At 36.6% G+C, this 25,088-nt stretch overlaps 1 protein-coding gene across 1 annotated transcript; it reads right to left on the bottom strand.

Annotated features, from left to right (window-relative positions):
• Positions 1-612: 612 nt before the first annotated feature.
• LOC135154800 (uncharacterized) lies at positions 613-10,685 on the bottom strand. Its single transcript, XM_064102860.1, has 2 exons — positions 9,759-10,685; positions 613-2,561 (listed from the first exon to the last, which is right to left on the bottom strand). Exons 1-2 carry the CDS (start codon positions 10,351-10,353, stop codon positions 2,023-2,025), a joined length of 1,134 nt encoding a protein of 377 aa, XP_063958930.1. The 5' UTR covers positions 10,354-10,685; the 3' UTR covers positions 613-2,022.
• Positions 10,686-25,088: the final 14,403 nt, after the last annotated feature.

Genomic DNA, 25,088 nt, shown 5'->3' with positions numbered 1-25,088 from the left:
GAACTGATTTTCACATCATCGCCAAGAAACATTTCACTTTTCATTGACTTATCAGAGGGACAAGATCTTCTTTGCAATCTACTATGAATTCATATAATTATAATCACAATGATTTATGCCATTGCTGACTTTTACCAATAAAAACTTATTCTATTAAATTACGGTATTAACATCAAAAGCAATATTAAATGTTGCCTACAACAAAGAACACGACACCAATTTTGCCATGCTTTATTTACACCAGATTCGTAGTAATGACAAATCATCATATCTAGTTTTCAGTACAACTTGAAAGGAACATCATTTAAATTCTCTATCATTTAAATAGATAAATATTTACATTTAAATTGTCAAAAGTGGCATATACACTGGAAATATTGATGGCCAATATACAGTGGCATATGGTAGCATAATGCCAATAAATCATGGGCGGAAATCCCAGGGGGGACGCGTCCCCCCCCCCCCTACCCAAAATAGTAGGGGGGACATATTTTTGCTCTTTAATGATGGAAATAAATGCATCATTCAAAATCGAAATAAAACATGTATTTTTGGTCAAAATTACCTTACATTTGGGGTGAAAACCTTTTCTTTTTTTTTTCTTTTTTTTTTGCTTGTCAAATTTTCCAGCCCCTGGTCTCCCTACCTTTGGGAGAGATTTCCGCCCTTGCAATAAATAAAACACATTGATTTCTTAATACGCATACATAATAAGCACTGCAATATCAATACAAAGTGCATTGCCCCTATCTCCCTCTCTGTTCTCCCCCTCTCCCTAACACTCTATTTCTTTCAATGTGAAAGGGCTCTGACATTATTTTGGTTTGTCAGGAAGTGTTTGGCGACTTGGTATTTGGTACGGGACAATGTCAACAAACATGGCGTAGAGCTCATCTGCGCCACTTCATCATATCATCCAGGGCCGAGAAACGCCATGATTTAGTTCTGTGCAATGTTCAAAGCATCACAATTAAAGATTATACTTTGCTCTCACCTTTCAAACAATTAAATAATCTATATCTATTTTTTTAACATGGGTATATGTTTTAATCAAATCTCAATGACAATAATTTTGTGTCTAAATGAATAAAAATGATAATAATAATAATAATAATGATGTAATTTGATGTAAGCATTTTTTTTTCATCATCTCATTCCTTCACTCGTTATAATGTTTGCGGATAAACTTTTTTTGGTGTATTTCTAACAAAATATTATATGGCGCAATCTCAAAGGCCGGTTCCCCAGAACACAAATCGATTCCCTTTACAGCATAACTACTCTAATCTGTCCACCACTTAACCGATAATGATGGATGACCCTTTTCTATAATGATTAGTCTAGCAATTGCTTCCTAATGATGATGAGGGTGTGTGAAAGGGGGTTCACCGTTTCCACACCTACCATCTTCATAGCTGATGCTACATTTCTTTACTAATTCATTTGTTATCGTGAGCTGACAGATATGTCAATTCTTGAACCTTCAAGTCTAATCAAATGCAATGAGACTTGTGCGAAGTTCGGTGTATTTATAAGCCTACCTCTTCTGGTATAGAAAACATAAATAAAGCAATATTATATCACTTTTTAGCCTCCTGTTAAGAGCTGTTTTATTCTTAATGAATGCAACACTGCGTTACTGTAGCATTTTACTTTTTACAGTGGTGAGGTGACAGATATATTAAATTCTTGAACCTTAAAAACGTTTCAAATACAAAGGGAGTACCTTGATATTTTAATGTATCACTCATTGGCCTCAAAGTTATAGCTGTTTCGTTGAGCTTCTTTATTTAGTTGGCTTGCATGGTGGTGAAACAAAAGAATCAGCAATACACTCTTGTTCATCAACTTGGACGAAACATGAGTTATATAAATATTTTAAAGAATAAATTTAACAACCTTAAGAATTAAAGTGATGTCGTGCATTTATTTAAGAATGCATTTAAAATTATTGTTAACCTCAAGAATTAAAGTGATGTCGTGCATTTATATTATTTTTAGGACAACTTTTGACTTGGTTAGTTAGGATTCACTCTGCTGAGCAAACTCTGCTTGTGGGTCCTCAATGATGGTTGCTTTTTGAGCTTGTGGTTCATCACTGGGGTTATTGTTGAGCTCAGCGACTTCGTTCATGGAGTCATTGGCCAATTCAGCCTCGCCGAGCTGCACGGCTCGCACTGGATGTGGATTGAAGTCCAAATCGACAGCGATCTCAGTCAGTTCTTCGAAGTCGGTGAAATCAGCGGCTTGGCCTTGCGCGATGTCGGCTTGTCCCATCTGGACAGCTCGCACTGGAGGACTGACTACGTCCTTAGCATCCTCGACGCGTTGTTCGAGGTCGGTGACGTCGGCACCGTGGTCAGTGCTGACATCAGTTTCTCCCAGTTGGACAGCGCGTACTGGTGGACTGACAACGCTCTTGATGTCGCTGGCCTTCTGCTCGATGTCAGTGACGCCTTCATCTTTAGATACATCGGTTTTTCCGACAACTGCCCTAACAGGAGGAGAAGGAGGCTTCACTTCGGCTTGATGTTCTTTCGTTTTAAGAGGCTTTGCTACCTCTGAAATAATAAACGTGGGTATGAAGAGAAAGCCTACTGATTAGAGCATGTTCATGAAGTATTATACCTCTGTGATTCCCTTTTTTTTTTACTAATGTTTTTTTTTTGCACACTAACCCCAAAATATTCATATTCTCTAAAGACCATTTATCTTTTTTCTACTTAGCTCAACAGCTTATTGCAACTTTATGGTGCAGCATTAGTAGTGCATACCATGCATGCCTCAGCTACAGCCAGGCAGCCCTGTGTTGTGTTGTTCTATATCACATTTTGTTGATAAGCTTTCAAGATGCACTAAGTCTTTAACTTCGATAAAATCTACCAAAATAATTATGGGAAAATATTTTTAATAGTTGGAAAAAGTATTGTGTGACATGTCTTTTCGATTCACCATATTGTGAATCTTATGTAAGGATTTCAACAGAAGGTCTATCTTGTATTGTCCGGTTCGCTAAGATTTATCCAATCCAATTATTGCCCCCTCCCATTTGTTTGAGGTTTAGTAAATTGAAAACTGAATATTTCACTTACCTATCTTGAAATAGGTTGACCGGAACAATTCTCTTGTCCCATCATATTCTCACTCTCACTTCTCTCTCTCTCTCTGTTTCTGACTCTTCTCCGGCCCAAAACTACCTATACCTATCATATTTTCTCTTCTATCCCTTACTTTTAAAAATCAATTTCCCGCTATGTGTACTCCTAAAAGTAGTGAAAATTCTAACCTTTTTTTTATTTTCAAAACAATAATTTATCTTCGTTAGAATTTTGACTTTTACAAATTTTACGTTTCATGTGATAATTCTGAATGATCACATGTGTATTGTAACTTTGCCTGATTATAATCGCCTTTAAGGGCATTATGTATGAAGTTATCGCACTGCGTCGTAGAACGGAATTCAAGAACACGTTAAGTGTATTGAAAATGCCCGTGAAGTGACAAAGTACAGCTTGGAGGTCTTTGTCGACAATTGGTGAACCGAAATAGCAGCTTCGTTTCGGAGCGACAAAAATTTCCAAATATGTCGTTTGTCCAGAGTCCAGGACGAAACTGCTGTTTTGATTTACCAATAATATTTTTGACAAAGACTTCTTGGTTGTTCGTTGTCACGAAGAGCATTGACAATACATTTTCTATGTTCTTGAATCCGTCGTTCGTCGTGCACTCCCTACTGTAGCATCATGTCTATACCAGCATACACATGGCTTTTCTTGGATGGGTCTACCTACCGTACTCACTCGAGACCATTCACAAAGCTCATTAGAGAGACGGACTATGTTCATAAAGCTTGGCAAAAGAGTGTTGTTAAGATGCCAAAAGAGTGTTGTTAAGATGCCAAAAATTACACTCCTTACACAGATGCGCTAGGGATAATAGTCCATATTCAATGAACTAGGATCGAATAGCCTTGGCAATATATTATCACATTCATTCATACACACCACACCCACACGTACGTTCACCCTAACAACATATATCAAATATGCCCTGGTGCGTTAAGCGAGGGATTAATATCCTGGACAAACACACACACACATCCCGACCCTTGAACAAGCTAACATTCCACCTACCATACGTGCGCTCTTTTCACACACATCCAACACACCTTCCCACAATCCTTACTTAAAGAACATACACGTACTATATCTGTAGCTTACTCCCCTATATCCTTTCGCGACCACACACACCCGCTCACACACACACGCACACAGCCTTACCCAAACACACGCCTCTTTCTCCCAAACATATGTCACACTCACACACCCTCCACATAACCGTACACACAACATAACTCGTTTAAACCTCGTGTTCGTTAACACGGCTCCTCCTGCCTATACTCTCCATTGTGAAAGGGGTTGTGAAATGCGACACGATTTACCGCGTCTCCCACCCCACCTACATACACCCCTGAAAGCACGGACCAGAGCCCCGGTGCGGCATGATCGGCAAGAATGCAGACGTAATCTAGGCCATTGTAACAGATAGCTAAGGAGGGAAGCTGAGCTATGCAGCTGGCAGGCACATTTATGGGTATACCATTTCTCTGCGTCCCATGTACTATAGATCCACATCTACCCTAGATCATCAACGGTGACTGGTAGTATCAAAGAGACAGTATTTTTCAATGGAAAGAAAACAGATTAGTAATCCATTTATATAAGCTGAACAAAATGACAATTTCCATTCCTCATAAATTGGTAAGCGAGGAATTCCATATTCCCATAATTATCCAGTGCACTATAACTCAATATCTAACTTAGATAGTCCGAGTATTACCCAATTTACTATAAGCTGGATGAGAAAGGCAGCCTTACATTATTCATCATAATAGGGCATGAACAAAGAATTCCAATTTCCCAATAACTGTGCAGTCTGATATAACTCAATATTTAACTTAGATCACAAACCCAATTTACGATAAGCTGGATGAGATAGGCAGCCTTTCATTATTTATCATAATAGGGCATGAACAAAAAATTCCAAATTTCCCAATAATTATCCAGTTTACTATAAGTCAATATCTAACTTAGATCACCAACGTTCAATCTGAGTATTAAAGAGACTGCATTTCTCATTGGAAAGGAAATAAGTTTTTATCCCTTCTTCTATAAAGTGAACAAAAGATTTTAAAAAAGAAAAAGCTTTCACTATTCCTCATAAGTTGGTAACCGAGGAATTCGTATTTTCCAATAATTATCCAGTGTAGTATAACAACATATAACCATAGCTTACATTATCAACGTTGAATTGTATAGTATTATTTTTTCCCAATAATTGTAAATATATATGTATAATAAAAATATAATTCTGTAGTGATTTTTTAAAGAATTTTTGTTGTTGCTGAACTAATACTGCTTGGTATAAATCGAATTCAGACGTAAATAAATTCAAAATACTACATTCAGTCTGTTTACCGCGGAACATCATGAAGAATACTTTGACAGGGTATATGTTATCATCATTAGCCTCATTGCGATCAGATTGGTTGCATTAGCTTGATGGGTATATATAAATTGATAACAGCCGATCCGTTCTTTATCGCTTAGTGCAATATGTTGACAATGATAAGAATACCATCATAAATTGACATGCTAGTATTGTAAGACCAGTAGAATCTAACATGACTGTTGTAGATTATGATACATATATATATAATTATATATATATATATATATGATATACATGTATATATATATATATATATATATATATATATGTTCTCTTCATCCATTTCTTTACAATATTTAAATAAAAGAGTTGCCAAAGCTGTTGTACATGTATAACTTTACACACACACACACACACACACACATATATATATATATATATATATATATATATATGTGTGTGTGTGTGTATATATATATATTTTTATTTATTTATTTATATATATAAATATGTAATTTTGATGTACTATATCTGATGCACTGATCAGAGGCTCAATAGTTATAGTTATTACATATATGGAACCAGAATACTGGATATGACACAATTTTGCTTATGATCTAAGAATATACTTTAACCAACCCCAAATTTGGGTAAAATATAAATCATATTATATACCAACTTTTGGTTTAAAGAAAATCCCAATTCGTTTAGCATGCAGCCTCATAATTATTTGAACCAAGGTTTTGTTTTAAAAATATTAGATACATGTGTATAATATACTGTAAAAACACTGTTTAAAAAAAAACCGTTGTTTAAACAAATTGGTTTAAAGTCTTAAACAAGTTGTTTAAAAAGTCTCAACAATTCATTTTTTTATCGTTTAAAAGTTTAAAGAACTTGCTGTTACAGTGACAAGCCCAAACAACTTGATTAAAATTTTGAACAGCGTTTTTACGGTGTATATCTGAACGTATCGAGCCATGTAGAAAACAGTGGCAGATTCAGTATAAGAACCATGTGTTATATGGGCTCAAGCTATTCTCGACCCATTCAATAAGCGCATCTAATGACGATAGCGCACAAACATAGCATTCCATAGATGTCATTTGATCTATTCAGCATATTCCCACCCCATAGAATCTATGGTATGTAGGGGTTATGTATGTAAAGACAGAGTTGTACTCTCTCCTGTGTTGTGTTCGGTTTTCCAGTATTAAGGGGAGACATTAAATTTCGGTCAAGAGAATATACCCATACTTGATTGTTCTTGATCATGTTTTAATTCTTGAGTATCACCATTGTTAATCTACAATACTAGCGACATTGGAATTTCCTGACCACATATAAATTAGTTATCACCACTTCCAACCACTTCTATCATGACTATCTACCACTTTGCCAACTATGTTTTCCCAATAAATATATATGCATCGACAAGAATTGTCACCACCAGAAAGCAACCGCAGTCAACGCGGATTTTTCAAAACAGTATTTTGAAATAGACCTCACAGGAAATGATATTCTATTAAACATATATTCCTAGTCTGTTTGATTTTTACTTTTGGGTGTCGAAATAATGTTTCTTCCTTCATTCCAAAAACGAAAAAGCAGATGATTGAAATCAGCTATGAATTTCGATAACACAGCTTATACAGCAACAATTATTATCATCCAATTAAATTTTATTTCTTTAAGGAATTTTGTATAATTTGGAGGAAAAAAAAATCATTTTAGGTTATTTGCTTGAGTGAAACAAAGAACCGCTGTTGCAAACAAAATATGTGTATACACAACGAGTGCTTCGTTTGAAAATCAGTGATATTAATTCTAACCATAATCAAATTCTTTCAGGTGAAATATGTCTATGTGACTAAATAATTGTTGTGTTTTTCGAAATAAATTGTGCTTGTGCAGCCATTGCTGATCATTCCCTTTAAGTAACAAAAAAGTGCATATATATATACATATATATTTATTTCAGGCAACTCAAAAGTCCACTCTAGAAAATAACGCGTGGTATATATAAATAGCCAAATATCTAAAATGGCAGCCGTATACTTTCCACACTACACTACAAACAAAATAAAACAATAAAAACATCCATATATGAATTCCAGGCACCATGACAATTTAATCAATGATGGCCAACAAAAAAAAAACGTTTTCCAATCCATGCATTCAAACGCTTTCGTACAATGATGCAAAATTTTACGACAGCATGAACTGAATGTCTTCAAAGAAATTTCTTAACTGCCAGTCTTACAACTTGTGAAGGAAAAACTAACCGAAAATTCTGCTCATAATAATTTCGTATCAGTGATCCTTTCTATTGCCGTGCTCGTTCTTTTTGCCCTTTTTATGGCATGATAAAATTACGTAAACGATGATCAGATATTCATATAAGGCACTAAAAGTTATTAGGAAGAAATACTCTATACTAAAAAATATAATGATGAAAGTACTCTAAGTGATGATCTATTACACATATAATGCGAGAGTTATAGAACAGACCATATAAAAATAAATATCACTATAATTTCTTGAATTCCTAAGTTATGATACTCTATTGGTATTAATGAAACTGTATAAATAAACTATTGAAGCACCATTGAGAACATCCTATCATTTTTGTGTAGAAACGAAAAATGCAGTTGGAGAATCCTTTTTCTTTGCTTATTTCCGGTTATCTTTTATCATGTATGACTGTTCTAAATTGCGGTCTTCCTCGCTTAACCGAACTCAACCGAATATAATTCAGAAAACGTTTTCACCATGAAGAGATAAATAAACAAGTAAACACTGAAAGAAATTCGATTTACATATATACATAGGTCAGGCCAGAAATTACTCAACATTGAGTTTGGTAATCATATCCTTTATGTGCCTTTCAAAAACCTTCAAACTTTTGAAAATGATGAACTATTACCATAAAACAAAAATATTGAACATTAACAAGGATCACATCGATGACCATTTAACATTCATTTTCACATCCTGTAAACTTACAAACTTGATACATATAGTACAAAAATGTTGCATAGCCACCCCACCCCCTCTCTCTTTCTCTTGGTAATCTCAAAATTTCTCAAAATGAAAATTTGACATCATTTCAAAATACATCATTACTAACAGTTGACCAAAAACGACGTTATCATAATGTTGGTAGCCAAACAATGCAAATAAGCACAAAGCAAAGCATGATAGATAAATTAGCAGTAAGTAAAAGTATAAACATATACATCAATTAAATCATCGCAACATCTATTTCAATCAGCCCCCGCACCCCCCCCCCCTTATCCAAACTCTTCTAATATAAATGATGAAGTGCTCATGATCTCTTTTTCAAAATCTTTGTGTTTCTACCATCATACAAGTATAAGCATAAAGCTATCATTATTACAGGCTGCAGTGGAAATATACTAATTGTTATAAAAATATGAAAAATTTAAAAAATCTCAAAAAGCAATTATTTTTGTTGGTAAGATTTAATTAAATCAAGGTCACAACGACTACAAAAGAACTGCACATATCCCCGAATAAGAGTATACATGCTGTAGTAGTTAATGTAACATAATTCATTTTTAAATCGAAATATTAGCAATCATATTATTGTATTATGATCATAGGACTAAAATAATGAAATGAAATTAAATGCTATCTGGCAAAAGTTGAGCAGAACATTTTCCCTTTGTTTTTATTCGGAAGCAGTGGCATCTTATTCATGAGTCATGGATGAGAGGTGCATACGTGAAGTGTTCTGAAAATAAGATCTTGTTCTCATGAAAACAAAATATGGGGCACTTTTGTTTTCATGATTATCGTCTTTAGACAGTGGGTTTGGAGAAAAGCTAATTCCAATGAGAATGAGAAATGAGAAAATTACAATGGTCAGAGCTCAGTATGTGAGAATAGTGGCAGTGCAATCTTAAATATAGCAGAATACCGTGTCATCTAAAAAATAGCTGCTCCAGGAAGAATGTTCTACAAATCTTCAAAGATAACTTAACTTTACAGGATCGTTGTGTGACAAGATAAGATAGTGTTGTTCCTAATCCTTAGAGTTTTGTCCATTGATAACACACTAAAATTATGTTAGGAACATTATTAAAAATGTATTTAATAATCAATTTTAGTTGGGTTTGTCTACAATCTACATTTTTGTCTGCCGAAAACAAACCAGCACTAAGCATGATGCTAAAATGGACAGAACTGGGTTTCTTATTAAAGGCATGATCTTAATTGCTTCCCTAAATGGACCTATACGAAATGTCGTCACTATCTCTAGACCATTACGTGCGAGATCCTACCTAGATCATCTTGTGACTCAAGGATTACAGGAGAGTATGACTGTGACAAAGGTCGGCGCTTGGCAGGACTCCTGCTGTAGCGATTACTGCCATACCCGGGTGAGTAGATGTCCTCAGAAGGTCCTGGGTAGAACTGGGACACTCTTGACTGTGGTGCTCTATACTGCCTTGGGCGACCGTAGGTTCCATAGTAACTTCCAGTGCGTGACAGGTAGTCGCGGCTGGCGTAGTAGTACGGATCCTGTGTCTTCAGGCCAGTAGTGCTTCCCAGGCGGGCCATGGTATGGTGGTAGGATGGGGGTGGCCTCAGGTTGTAGGCATTTGACAGGGTCCTCCTCGGCGGGATGTTCTGTGGGACGAAATACTGGCGCCTCACGGTGTCATAAGCCTTTTGCTGGTAAGATGGACCAACGGATAAACCTCGAATATACTGGGACGATGTCCAAGCTCTGTTGGAGCGAAACTCTGCAGTTGTTTCACTGGAAGGAAGGGAATTCGATGGTGGAGGTACTGACTTTGATCGTCGCTTACGACGTGGCGTCACCGGCGTGTAGCTCGGATCATACAAACTACTCGGAGAATAAGCATACGCCATATTTAATTCCTTTTGCGAGTAGATCAAGACAGAGTCAATCTACAAACTCAGTTCAAGTAATTGATCAAGTTCTTCAGTAATTGCCGATTCAGTAATCTACGTATGGTGGCCAGATATGTGGATTTTTCAACAAACATATGCACACATTCAAAGAGTCAGTACATTAAGGACGAGTCAGCAATGAAGACAAACACACACGAAGTTACCAGTGGGTAAGGAATCGACGGGCGTAAAATACCAAGCGGTAACCGTTCCAATGCAGCGCCTGCAACAAAATCGGCGTTAGCGCATCCCCTTTTCGCTCTTTGAATTTCTATATATTTATTCTCAGTGCGTGCTACAGCGGCTACAGCTGGCCCAGCCTATAGAATCCGATGACATTTGTGACTCGGTCAGGGGTATACACACAGCAATGTCTTCTTGACATCTGATGAGAGGTTGGAATGGGCTCAGAGGCGACATCTAGGGTGGGGGTAAATTCATTGACAACATACCAGCAGCCTTTATATAGCTACGACCAAGCCAGGGTCCCGTAACTCAAAGGGTGGCGATTAATCGTAGGCCTATGCTTGATTTTCGCGATTGATTGTACATTATAGTCAATGCAATCAATCGTAGAAAAATGTTCTACGATCATTGCTAAGCTTTGTGTTGCGGACCCCAGGTCAGACGCCGAATGCCACCGCTCTGAACAGTCTCGATGCTATGTGCAGAAGACGTGCCGAGATTCCGGCAAGTAATACTGTTAGAAGTGGCTTAAATTTGTAGTAAAAGGGTAATGTCACTAGATTTATTGAGGTGATGAGATAATTTTGTTTTGTTTGGGTGTATACTACCTGCTCCCAAAATACAAAAAGGTTAGAGAAAATATCTGTAAGCAATGCAGGTAAATGAAATAAATAAACATTTCATCAAACATCTATTCTATTTTACGGAATAATGAAATTGATAGATATAGCACAGTTATATATAAAAGAAGAAATGCAGATTCAATACACGTGGGTCAAGTATAGGCCCACATTCAGGTGAATTTGTATACATGTTTTGTGTAAAGATAATATAGAATATTGTGCAGGTAATTTCAGTTTGAAGGATAATAAAGTAATCTGAATATTCAATTTAAATAAGTGATGAATTAGTTAAAATACACTATTAGTTCTGGGGCCCGTTTCATAAAGAGTTGCAACTGTTGCCATTATGGCAACTACCATGGTAACCTTGATTTTGATTGGCTGCTGAGCCGGCCCTGTTGTCATGGTAGTTGCCATACTGGCAAAGTTACAACTGATGTAACTCTTTATAAAACGGCCCCTGGTGTGGGTGTCGAATTCGGCAACAAACGACGAAGTTGATGTATGAAATTTATAAAGAGGTCTGTCGCCCTCATAAGATCGATTCTGTCCATCCATCAGAGTGTGACACACTTCACCGAAGTTTTCAGTGGTTATACACTAGTCATACCCCACCCCAAATTTAATCATGGTTCTAGACTAATCCTAACCGGTCCCAAAAGTGAAATTGGCAAATCATTTACCAATTTAAAGCTCGTTAACTGCACAACAACACAATAATATTTATACATTTTATTCACCTGCCTATGAAAAATTAAATGTCCCACCCAGTGTTTAGATAATGATCTCATTATGTCTCCATCCCTGAGGAAAAAAATTATCAGATGATGATATCTCAGATCTCGTCATGTATGCATTCTGTAAAGGGATGATCAGATGACAAGATCTCGGATCTCGTTATGTCTGCATCCTGTAGAAAAGAATGATCAAGTGACAAGATCTCGGATCTCGTTATTTCTACATCCTGTAGAATAGAATGACGGTAAGATATCGAAATCTCGGATCTTGTCATGTCTAACAATTAAAAAAAGATGATCAGATGCCATCATAATCTATAGATCTCGTCAGGTAGACACCGTGTAGAAGAGATGATCAGAAAATGTGATCTTACATCTCGACATCCTGTGCATGGGAGAGATAGTGAGATGCCATGATCTTAGATCTCACCATGTCTACATCATGTAGAAGAGATGATCAGATGACAAGATCTCGGATCTAGTCATATTCACATCCTGTATATATAGAACAAGTGATCAGAATGACGACGTGATCTTAGATCTATGTCATGTCCACATCGTGTAGAACAGAATGATCAGATGACGAGATCTCGGATCTAGTCATTTCCACATCCTGTAGAACAAAATAATGATCAGATGACGTGATCTTACATCTAGTCATACCCACATCGTGTAGAACAGACGATCAGATGATGTGATCTAGTCATGTCCACATCGTGTAGAACAAATGATCAGGTGACGAGATCTTGGATCTCATCATGTCTTCATCTTAATTACAAAGATGATCAGATTACAAGAGCGTGCATGTCTTCTGATCATCCCTTCCCAGGGATGTAGATATGACGAGATCGAAGATCATGGCATCTCATCATAATGATCTCCCAATAGACATGACGAGATCCGAGATCGTGTTATCTGATCATCTTTTCTACAGCAGGGGCCGCGGAAGCGGGGGGAGGGGCTGGGGTGGGGGGCTTCAGCCCCCACTTTTTTCCAAAACCGTGTACAAAAATGTAAAAATGACCATAGGATTGTGATTTTTTGCATGGTCAGCCCCCCCCCCCCACTTTGAAAACCGTTCCGCAGCCCCTGTACAGGATCTATAGAAATAAAATATCATGCACAAACATGACAAAGCTCGAGGCATCAGAAAGATGTCTTAACATTAAACATGTTGATCACATGCGGAAATCAATAATCAATAAAAGAAAGTTCACTATTAAATGATAACCCTGGAATAATTAAGTTTATGTTGCTGTCTTTTTTCTCCTAGGGAAGCATATGCTCGAATCGTGTCGTGCATAATGCAATTCCCAACTCAAAAGAGACGATATAGTGTATTATCCTTGACAACCTCACCTTTACTCCGACTTCAACCATCCCTTTGCCCCCTCTCGATCGAATCTCACACGCAATTATTGCCACGTCACTTTTAACACGTGTGACAATCCAGCAAACCCATCCCACTTCGAATCGACGATGGACATGCAGGGGAGATACAAACCCATAATTGTCCGCACAGTGCAACTTGTACTGAACAACTTCTGGCGCTTTAAAGCTTTGCGAGTTCACTATCTAAGGAAGACGAACGAGATGGCAGATGCGGTATTTCTATATTATTGATGATGTTGTTTCACTGAGCATGCAACCGTACCAACCTGATTGACAAGATAAAAGTCGTAATACCTGATTTTGTTAAATACAATGATGTTGAAAATTTTAAGTTTTTGTTAGCGCCCAAAGAAACGGATATAATTAAAATATGCATCACGGAATATAATTAAAATATGCATCACTGGAATAAATGAAATGTATGATTTTCGATCCAAGTATATCAATAGCATGGTCTCAAATTAAAGCAATAACAAATATTTCACAAATTATATGATAACTTTGCAGTTGATATATATATATATATAATATAAATCAGTTTCAAATACAAGAAATACCATCAAAGTTTGAAGATTTATACACAGTAAAAAAAATTATACAACGCTGTTTACTATATATGAACCTTACAGTAATTGTTTAAACGCTTTAAACAAGTGTTTAAATCTTAAGCAACAAAGTTTAATTTTCAATATCTAATCATCAGTAAATTAAACATGATTGTATAAACGGTTAAACAAATACTGTAAGGTTCATATAGTAAACAGCGTTGTATAAAATCTTAAACAGCGTTTTACTGTGTATATAATATAAATCAGTTTCAAATACAAGAAATAACATCAAAGTTTGAAGATTTCTCGATATATGGATTAATAAGATGCCTTTGCAAACAATAGAGATGATAAGAATATATGAAACGAAACAATGCTCTTGTCCTTCATTCTGATGGTAAATTGGATTTTATCTGGGTATGTATTTCTGACATGTGCATTTAATAAGGTTACGGACCCCTGTAAAATGCAAACATCCTTTGGCTACATCAAAATTAATTTTCTATACTTGAGAGAAACGGGCGACCTGAGCGAGCGGCAACATTTCTTGTATACGCTTCCAGGCAGTAATCTGCTATAATAGTAATAAAAATAAATCCGGTTAGGTTGATCTAAATATAAATTTTATGATAAGAAAGACTGTAATTGGATATTGCTGTAAAAAGAAGAAGAAGAAGCGAAAACCTGTCTCGAGGGTATAATGCACGTATTATCATGGAGGGGGCGCCATGTTTAATTATTATAAAGTGTGAATTATGTATATATCAAAAAATATACATAGCCTTTTATTCTTTACTTTTTTCCAAGTTCAATCGGCAAAAGGGGCTTGCAAAATGAGAGGTTTTTTTCTCCATAATTACGTTTCCTCTATATATGCACGATTTTACAAAACCTTCATAATTTTTAAAAATACCCACTTTAACTCGTTGACTGTGGAATTCTTTAACTCTCATATGGGCTTAATAGGAGTCACGTTCATGGTTCGGAGTCTATGGGTTAAAAATAAATTTATGATGTTGCTGAGCGATTTGGGCCTCATGCATAAATGGGGGTTACTATTGATAATAAGCTATCATGGAAACCACACATCAATAATACATGCAAAACAATTTCAAGAAACATCGGAATTATCAACAAACTCAAATATTTTCTCCCATCTCACACTTTACTTACACTGTATCATACATTAATATTACCATACATTAATTATGGCATTTTGGCATGGGGTTGTGCGATCCAAACACAATTACAAAGAATACTGTTGCTGCAGAAGAAGGCTCTTAGAATAATTTTTCAAACCCAATTCAGATCACACACAGATATACTATTCTTCCAAAATAATATTCTTAAAGTGAGTGATTTATATCTTTTCCAACTCGCCCAATTTATGTATAAACTAAACAAAGATGATCTCCCAACAATTTTTTCAAATATGTTCTGTAAAAACTCCTCTATACACGATTACCCAACGAGACAACGTAATTGTTATCACCTACCCCCTACCCGTACTATATTAGCGAAAAACTCTTTTATCTTTTTTGGACCTGTGTATTGGAATTCCCTGCCCAACGACTTTAAAGAATCTACAAACCTTAATATTTTTAAACGCAAACTTAAAAAGATGCTCATTTGTCAATACTCCACACCAACAAGTCAAGCTAACACATAACCTAAACTAAAACTACATAATAACTTAACCTTTAACTGCCAATAAATTTGTCAAATTTTACTTATAAAAAAAACAACAACACTACAACATGATACAATACATTACGACCTGTGCACCTGCCATGTTCCTCCTTTCATTTGCACTTTTTATTTGCACCTCCCTTATCTCCCTCTTTCTTTCCTTTGCCACTTTTCCCTCCCTATTATGATTTTGTAAGTACTTTTTTTTGTGTGTTACCACTGTAATTATTATTATTTGAATTACTTTCTCTTATTTTTGTTGTCGCTTATACGTTTTATTTTGATATTTGTGGATTACTTGTTTTAAGTTTGTCTTCTGTGTCCGTCTCGATTTTTGTATAGAGTTGTATATATAGTTTGTTTATAATTAGTATTGAAACTAAGTTTAGGGGCTTGCCTTCTCTACAAGCTTTTGCTTTTCTTGGCAAGTCCCTCCGTTCATTTCTTGTTTCTTTTCATTGATAATATTACTGAAACAAATTGTAGTTTTGTTTAATTTATATTCAACATTTGTTACGAAAGTTCATTGATTTGTCTGTATTATCGATTATATTGAATATGTATTGTTACTTTGATTATATTTTGAAAAAATTGTTGAACGGAAATAAAATCTAAATCTAAAAAAAAAAAAAAAAAAAATCTAAATTCTGTCTGAGATAAGATCTCATCATTTCCATTTCTATCGCAATCTTTATACCTGAGGACAATTGCATGGGGGGGGGGAGATACTGTTTATCATTAGATATCAGTCTTAACCCCCCCCCTGCCATTTTGTTCTGTTTTCGGCTGGCCATATACGGCCGCCGTAGAGTAAATGTGACTGAGATATATAACGCTTGGAAACAAATTCCTATAGCAAAACCCATACGAATTAGTAAAATATAAATTCTGAAATCTATATGAAGTTGATGAAAATCTTGAACATGAATTTTCCTAACGAAATGATAACTTTTTATCTAGACAATTTTTCATGACTCTCTTCACTGCTGCAATTCCAAGATCATCCAGGAACACTCTCTTATACCTGTAAATTATGATCACTTTAATTTCATGTTATTTCCGATTATTTTATTTCCTTATTAAATTTTTATGACAGTTTCATAGGCCTACCTATAGGCCTAGGCTACCGTCTCTAAAAATCAGGATTTAAAATAAATCCAGGTCGGCTGGACCAGCCAAATATTAGATTTAGTTTGAAACCTTGTAGAATTATTTAAATCCAAAAGATTTGAATTTAAATCTGTTGAGATTTGAAAGTTAATCCTTAAGATTTGAAATGAATCCAACAGTCGGCTGGTCACTATCCACAGCCGATCTGCATGGGGGCCGTAACACAAAGCTTAGCAATGATCGTAGAACATTTTCTACGATTCAATCAGTTGTAAAAATCAAGTGTACGATCAATCGCTAACCTCTGTATTATGGGACCCTGGATTTATTTTAAATCCTTGATTTTTAGAGTGTATATATAGCTTTGGACCCCTGGGGCTTACCCCTAACCCGGCCCAGAATTGATTCGATATATTGAAATTAAAATAATAATGTGTATAGCTTTAATAATGAATAATATTGGGGAATTTTGGGGTATCTGTTACAAAATAGCATAGGCACAGTATACTGGCGTGCCTCCCGGGCTTGCCTGAATTGAGCAGTAAAACCCCACAAAAACGAAGAGAGAGAGAGAGAAAAAAAAAATCGGGAAAAAAAACCCATAATCGTAATTAGTGACGTCACATTATTTAGGAGCCGGTGTGTGTGAGATGAGAATCCGACGCATGCATGTTTCACATCTATTCACTATTATTGCATATACCGGTACTATTTGGAGGAACGAACGAGCAGCACAAGTCAAGTTCGGAACATTTTCTTCATTTTCTTTCGATACGGTGGATATTTCATCAGACGTTTATTGTTATTGAAACCATCGAGAAGGTTGAATAGACGTTACAAGGAAGGTACCATACCTTTATTATTAAGGTAAGCTCTTTTCTAAAATGATATTTTCCGAATCTTCACCGGAGCCGGTGCCGCTGCGTGCATGGCTTCCCGGTTGCTTACGGTCGCACTGCTCTGCCTGGTGGTACTGCCACTGGTAGTGGTGGTAGTGCCGACTGCAATGCAATGAGATGGAGACAGCATAACCTCGTTCGTAGGATGAGTGATAGAGAGAGGCCTCGTATAGCCAACAATATGCGAGAATGTTGAAAATTTGATAACAACATGTCATTTGAAATTGCCTTTCAAATATTAAATATGTGTGAGTGTGGCACATTACCGGTGGCGGTATATTATCACACATAATTTTGTACATTTGGATGATTAATGAGTGGAGTGGCAGTGCAGTGAGTGGACTCGTCATGCAATTCCAAATCATACTCCAGTTACTAAAAGTAATGGCATTATCCTGGTTTAAGTCACCATCCCATTCACTGCCGTTCATTTCGTCAGCGGCGGTGACTTCTTTCATCTCCCATTGATTGACTTTGTACACAACGAGCGCACACACACACCGACACACATGAGAAGAGAGGTGACTTTATTTCAGGATAAGGCCAAAGTAATATTGTCTGTATTTGTTGTGATATCAGTTTTCGAATGTGGTTGAAGTTCAGTAATGTCAATATTACATGTACTCTTATTTTCCATTCCACTTTACATTGTTGCTCAATATTCTTCTTTCCAGCGTATAGCTGCTTCAACAAGAGGAAGATAAATGCACTGGTCGTATACATATGGAACTTTTCACATAGGCACTACTATTAAGTATTATTTTGTTCTTGATGTAGTGTAGGTGCATTGTGTAAGGCAGCAAACAAAATAGTACATGTACTTATCTAAAATGCAAATAAATATCTGAAAAATGAAATGAGTATTATAAGTGAAATTTATAGATTTCATTCGCATTAAACCTGCATCCCCCCCCAATCAGTTATATCGGGAGGAGAGACCTGCGGGTCATAGTGATTCGGTTCGCTTTTCGCCTCCCAGGCACAGGTGACGCCAAACAAATAATAATAATGATAATAATAAAACTTTCAGATTTTCCCCTTTATTTTACATTATTTCACATCATCTCCTCCTGATCTTGACATATGTGGTGTGAATTATATTTTCCCATGGCATATGTTATGCTCAGAATGAGGCAATATGCAATTTATAAGACAATACATGTAGGTAAAATCTGAAAAATTGTGTACAAAACAAATGAATCGTCCACAATATCAGCCATTTTGAAACATGCTTTCCAATTTGAGGATCCCCACAGAAAGTACAAGACTTTTTAAATGTCCATAATTTGCTTATTTCACAACCGATTTGGATGAAACTTGTTTTAAATTGTTCCTCTCATTTTACTCTTTCCAATAAGATTGCTTCTTTTTTGGGGTTTTGGTTTCCTTTAAAGTGAACAGATAAAAAGTTTTTACTTGTTAATGACATACATTTACACTCTGTGCTTCTAAACGTACATGTAATGCATTATGATCTCATACTGTGTGGCAATTTGTTCATATAATGTGTATCCACAGATGTCGTTAAATTGGCACCCAACCAACCTATTTGTACAGTGTCAGATCTAGAATTCAAGGGAGGTCACAAATTCCTTTCCCAAGGAGTGGACAACTGTTTTTTATATTTCATACTGTAGGTGTCTTTTATAGATTAGAGATCAAAATTATATATTAGAATTTGATATGGTTGTATACAATTCGCTGAGTGTTGTGTGTAATAGAGGTGGACACTCTTGTACACAGAGTGAGTCAGAAAAAATGTCCCACTTTTGTAAAGTTGAATTGTTTAAAATATGAATATGTAATGATTAGTTACATGATATGTCTTGATAGAGGTATCCTCCCAGTACATTCAGGTACCTTTTTCATTTGATCCCCTGCACGCATGACTGAGCAGCGGACAATCTTTAGAAGACTGTCAGATCTCACTTGCGCCAAGTTACAGGGTGGGGAATACGGCCCAAGGAGTGTTCCATTCCCGACAAGGCCGACCCAAACTGTAACTTTCTGTTGTGAATTCTTCTCGTATGAAAAGTTGAGAGGCCGCTGTCCTCTTGGGGAGTACTGGCGGATGTTGTGTGTGTTGAGCGAACTGTTCAGCGAAAAACAGGCTTCATCACCGATGACAAGATCTTCAACAAAGCGAGGAGGTCTTTGCAGTAGCCAGTTCGAAAATGCTATTCTTCGTTCGTGGTCTCTTGCCAGGAGCTCATGCCTACGTATCATCTGGTACGGGTGATATCGTACATCAAGCCGGGTGATACGGTTGAAGGTGCGCTGGGTCAGCTGAAGCCCGTTCCTCAGGGACGAGATCCGTTGGTTGTTGTGTCGAACGTGCCCCAACACCTGCCGAACTGCATCGACGTTGGGCTGACTCCTTGCTGTTCTGCGACGACCTGAATGCCCTGCGTTGAGGTTGGTACTCGTTCCTGTTCGGTGATAATTCTGAACATTCCGGAGAACAGTTTTTCTGCTGGGACACCCTTGCAAAACAACTGCTACACTCTGAGTCCTTGCATACTCGGTGACCATAAATGACCTATGTTGTGGTGTGAATTGAGGACGAACCAGGATTCTTGTACTTTTGCTACTGTAAAAAGAGGCTCAAGTGACTGCTGCCAAATCAGGCGAGCCCTTTTATAGGCAAGTGCAACAAAAGCACAGACATCCATTGTAAATTTTCATTGTTAACCTACAAAAGACATAACCAGCATATTGGATTTATGTGTACTTGATGATGATGATGAAGATGCAGATCAAGATCAAGATGATGACAATGAGGATGATGATGATGATATGATGGTGGTAGTGAATGTGTTTTAAGGGGAAAGATTATCGGGAATTGCCACTTAAACATTCAGCGATCTTGCTAAAAATCAATGCTTAATCAGAAAAGAGAAAATTATGAACCAGTTATTACCATGTGTGTTGTGTGTGTGTGTATGTGTGTGTGTGAGCATGCCAGTCTGTCTGTCTGACTGTCTTTGTCTAAAGCACTGTTTTATTCATCACCCAGTAACTTGGCGCAAGTGAGATCTGACAGTCTTCTAAAGATTGTCCGATGTTCAGTCATGCGTGCACAGGATCAAATGAAAATGGTACCTGAATGTACTTGGAGGATACCTCTATCAAGACATATCATGAAACTACATGTAATGATTAAATATTCATATTTTAAACAATTCAACTTTACAAAAGTGGGACATTTTTTCTGACCCACTCTGTATAGGCCTATATGTATATGCAGGGTTTGGTTGAACCAGGGAAGTGTTATACATTTACCTTTATGGTTATGAACTTATGGTAAATCTATGTTCTTGGTAGTTGTTGGTTTTAGAATTTTAAGGAAATATTTCATAAAGGGAAAATTCAACCTGAAGTAGGCCTACAATCATGGAGTGTTAAGCATAATCTGTAATAAATGTTTGACCAACTATAAGGAAACGACCAGCACTGCCCAGGACTGAATAATAAAATCATATACCCGTATTTTAACAATTTAATGGTTAGGCCTATAGATTGTACATGCACAACTTGGTTAGTTTGCAAATAGGGAGCCTACATGTATGTGTCACATACTGTAGTCACACACTCACTATTTCTTTCGTATTTGTAATATTTCATACTGTATATTAAAAAAATACATGGGTCATGACTTTACATCAACTGTAGGCCTACTGTAAAATATGTTAAAGCAACATTGTTATAAATTACTGTGATTCAATCAAGAGCTCTGTATCAAATTTTCAAAAATTGAAATAATGATTTATCATATCGTAGTGTGCAACATTTTCTTTTTATTTCCTGTGATGTGGATACTCTATGATGTACATACCTCTAATTTGTGCCACGAAGCATCACTTTAAATTGTAATATCTTTATTGTACAATACAATTTACCTCAGATTTGTAAAACTTTTCAGATTTGTAAAACTTTGCCAAATTCAAACTAGAGGTCCATCTCTTGCAGGTGCAGGTCAAGTTCGAATGTGAGTTGAATTTGATTAAGGTCAAAGGTCAATGAACTTTCCATGACTGGCACTGTGCTGTGTTGTACACCCAATAACTTTCTATAGCTTCGAGGTGGGATCGCCAAACTCGTAACAGAGGTCCATCTAAGTCATATAGCATACATGTAGTTTTGACATGCAGTCTCTTCATGACTGCAATATGCAGGCGAGACAACGCTTGGCGTTTGCCTTGTTATATAGTGTTTTGTTGAAGCAATTTCTCATTACCCGGTTTACAAGTGTTCAATTTTATATTAAATTTGTACCTTACATAGGCACCTGTAACACCTTCACAGGGCATGAAGCTTGCTCGCTTAGAGGAGGGAAGGATGGAATATGGTTTCATAGTATGGACATACCAGTAATGTCCCATGGCAGGAACTAGGTTTGTTTGTATAAACGATTTAGCACTCTGCCCCATGTTTGAACTTGATGTTGGTCTACCTGCCGTCCATCTACTCTGACTGATTAAAAATTGATCTGGAACACTACTGCCTGGGTTTGTTCAGCAGTTCATGACTGGGTTTAGTGTCGTTTGATGCAACCCATCTTTACTAATAGTATGAACAGTACTGGCTTGGTTTGTTCAGCAGTCCATGGGATAGGACTGGGGTTAGTGTCGTTTGATGGGACACAACTTACTCGTGTGAACACTACTGGTTGGGTTTGTTTAGCAGTTCATGGGATAGGACTGGGTTTAGTGTCATTTGATGCAACCCATCTTTACTAATAGTATGAACACTACTGGCTTGGTTTGTTCAGCAGTTCATGGGATAGGACTGGGTTTAGTGTCATTTGATATGACCGGTCTTATTTGTGTGAAGTTGTGAACCCTACTAGTTGGGTTTGTTCAGCAGTTCTTGGGAAAGGACTGGGTTTACGTGCAACCCATCTTTACTTGTATAAACACTACTGGCTTGGTTTTTTAGCAGCTCATGGGATTGGTATAGATTTAGTATCATTTGATGTGACCTGTCTTTCCTGTGTGAAAATTACTGGCTTGGTTTTTTCAGCAGTTTGTGGGATAGGACTGGCTTTATTGTCATTTGATGGGACACTTTACTCATGTGAACACTACTGGTTGGGTTTTTTAGCAGTTCATGGGATAGGACTGGGGTTAGTGTTGTTTGATGGGACACTTTACTCATGTGAACACTACTGGTTGGGTTTTTTAGCAGTTCATGGGATAGGAGTGGGGTTAGTGTTGTTTGATGGGACACTTTACTCATGTGAACACTACTGGTTGGGTTTTTTAGCAGTTCATGGGATAGGAGTGGGGTTAGTGTTGTTTGATGGGACACTTTACTCATGTGAACACTACTGGTTGGGTTTTTTAGCAGTTCATGGGATAGGAGTGGGGTTAGTGTTGTTTGATGGGACACTTTACTCATGTGAACACTACTGGTTGGGTTTTTTAGCAGTTCATGGGATAGGAGTGGGGTTAGTGTTGTTTGATGGGACACTTTACTCATGTGAACACTACTGGTTGGGTTTTTTAGCAGTTCATGGGATAGGAGTGGGGTTAGTGTTGTTTGATGGGACACTTTACTCGTGTGAACACTACTGGTTGGGTTTTTTTGCAGTTCATGGGATAGGACTGGGCTTAGTGTCGTTTGATGAGACACATCTTGTGTGAACACTACTGGTTGGGTCGTTAAGCAGTTCATGGGATAGGACTGGGTTTAGTGTCATTCAATGCTACCTGTTTTATCTGGTGAACACTTCTGGCTTGGTTTGTATAGCAGTTCATGAGATAGGACTGGGACTACTTTAGTGTCGTTTGATAGGAGTGGCATAGATTTAGTATCGTTTGATGTGACCTGTCTTTCTAGTGTGAAAACTATGGTTAGGTATGTTCAGCAGATCATGGGATAGGCCCAGATTTCAATAGAATGTTTAATTTAATTTGATGTGACAGACACATTGTACTCGTGTGAACACTACTAGTTGGGCTTGTTCAGCAGATCATGGAATAGGCCTAGATTTTATGAAGCATGTTACGGGTACATGTACGTGTTGAGCATCTGATATCACACTTAGCCTATAGTGTGAATACTTGGTTTGGTTTCATGTCACATTCATGTCTACAGAAGTTCTACACCTATCACCCTTTTCATACTATTTAATCAAGGAAATAGAGGGGGGAGTCTCATTCATTATTTAAAAAAATGGATGTACTGTGTTTAAAAAATAAATTGTAAAAGCATTCATATTAATGTTTATAAATATAAGAAAAAGTGCATACTCAAGATGAAGAGGAAAGCGTGGGAAAATACAAGTGTCTCCAGTTGATTCATACTTGATTTAACACTATAAATCAACATTTACTGATCGTTGTACAGGTACAAAGTTTAACACTTTTCAAACACTGTTATGAATTTATTGAATTTATACAAATGCACACTCTAGATGAAATAAAAAAGAAGGAAAAAAATGTCTGGGAAATTACACTTTCTGGTTCTCTTAGATGTTTACTTATTAATAAAGCAATGTTTACTCATTGATGATATTCAGTATATGTGTGAGAATACCCACAAATGAACATTTCAAACCTGTTTGATATACATGTACATACAATGTAGATCGACCCTGACCCATCAAAGGTCTCTATTGATGTTCAAGTATATCAGATGTGCATGGTCTGTAGGCGTTATATTGAATATTATCATAATATCATTTGACAAGTGTATAGTATTTTCATTCTATCTATGGCCATGATACCTGCAAACAGTATTTTCATAGTAGCATTTCACACGTTTTGACAATCCATGACAATGCTACATGTATTGTAAGAAAGCATATTTTTTGTTGGATGTTGAAATTTTGATATTTATATGTAATAGCTGTTGCTTCTTATTGCATTAAATACTGAAAAGAATTAAGATAGCAAAATTTCCTTATCATCCATTCATGGTATTTTGACGTTGAACCTCTTTTTTTCACTTACACCATGGTATCTGCTAATAATTTTTTTTTTTTAGTACATATACATGTAGTCTTTACTGCCGTAAAATGATGTCACATGGCTGCTTTCTAAAAGTTGCTTCATTGTATTTTGATGTTGAACCTCTTTTTTTAACTTACACCATGGTATCTGCTAATAATTTAATTTCTCTAGTACATATACATGTACATGTAGTCTTTACTGCCGTAAAATGATGTCACATGGCTGCTTTCTAAAAGTTGCTTCATCGTATTCTTATACATGTACATGTATTACTGAATCCACAATTTCATAAATATATATTGCACATATACCATGTGAGGAGTACAGTGTACATGAGATGTAGTCTGGCATTGTGCCACATTGTGCTTTTGAACTTTGAAGTGATTGAAAAGATGTCATCATGAATCATAATTTCAGACTGCATTAAGGCCGTGTTTATGCTTCCACTTTTCTGGCCAGAATCAGCGTTTCCAAACGTGATTAGTCCAAAACACGGTTGCGTCCATGCTTACTTTCATTTAAACGCTGTTTCAAAATGCCGATTGTAAACTCA

The sequence above is a fragment of the Lytechinus pictus genome, chromosome 7 (genome assembly GCF_037042905.1).
Source record: "Lytechinus pictus isolate F3 Inbred chromosome 7, Lp3.0, whole genome shotgun sequence".
NCBI classification, from domain to species: Eukaryota; Metazoa; Echinodermata; class Echinoidea; order Temnopleuroida; family Toxopneustidae; genus Lytechinus; species Lytechinus pictus.
This window is presented reverse-complemented; position numbering and strand designations above follow the sequence as displayed.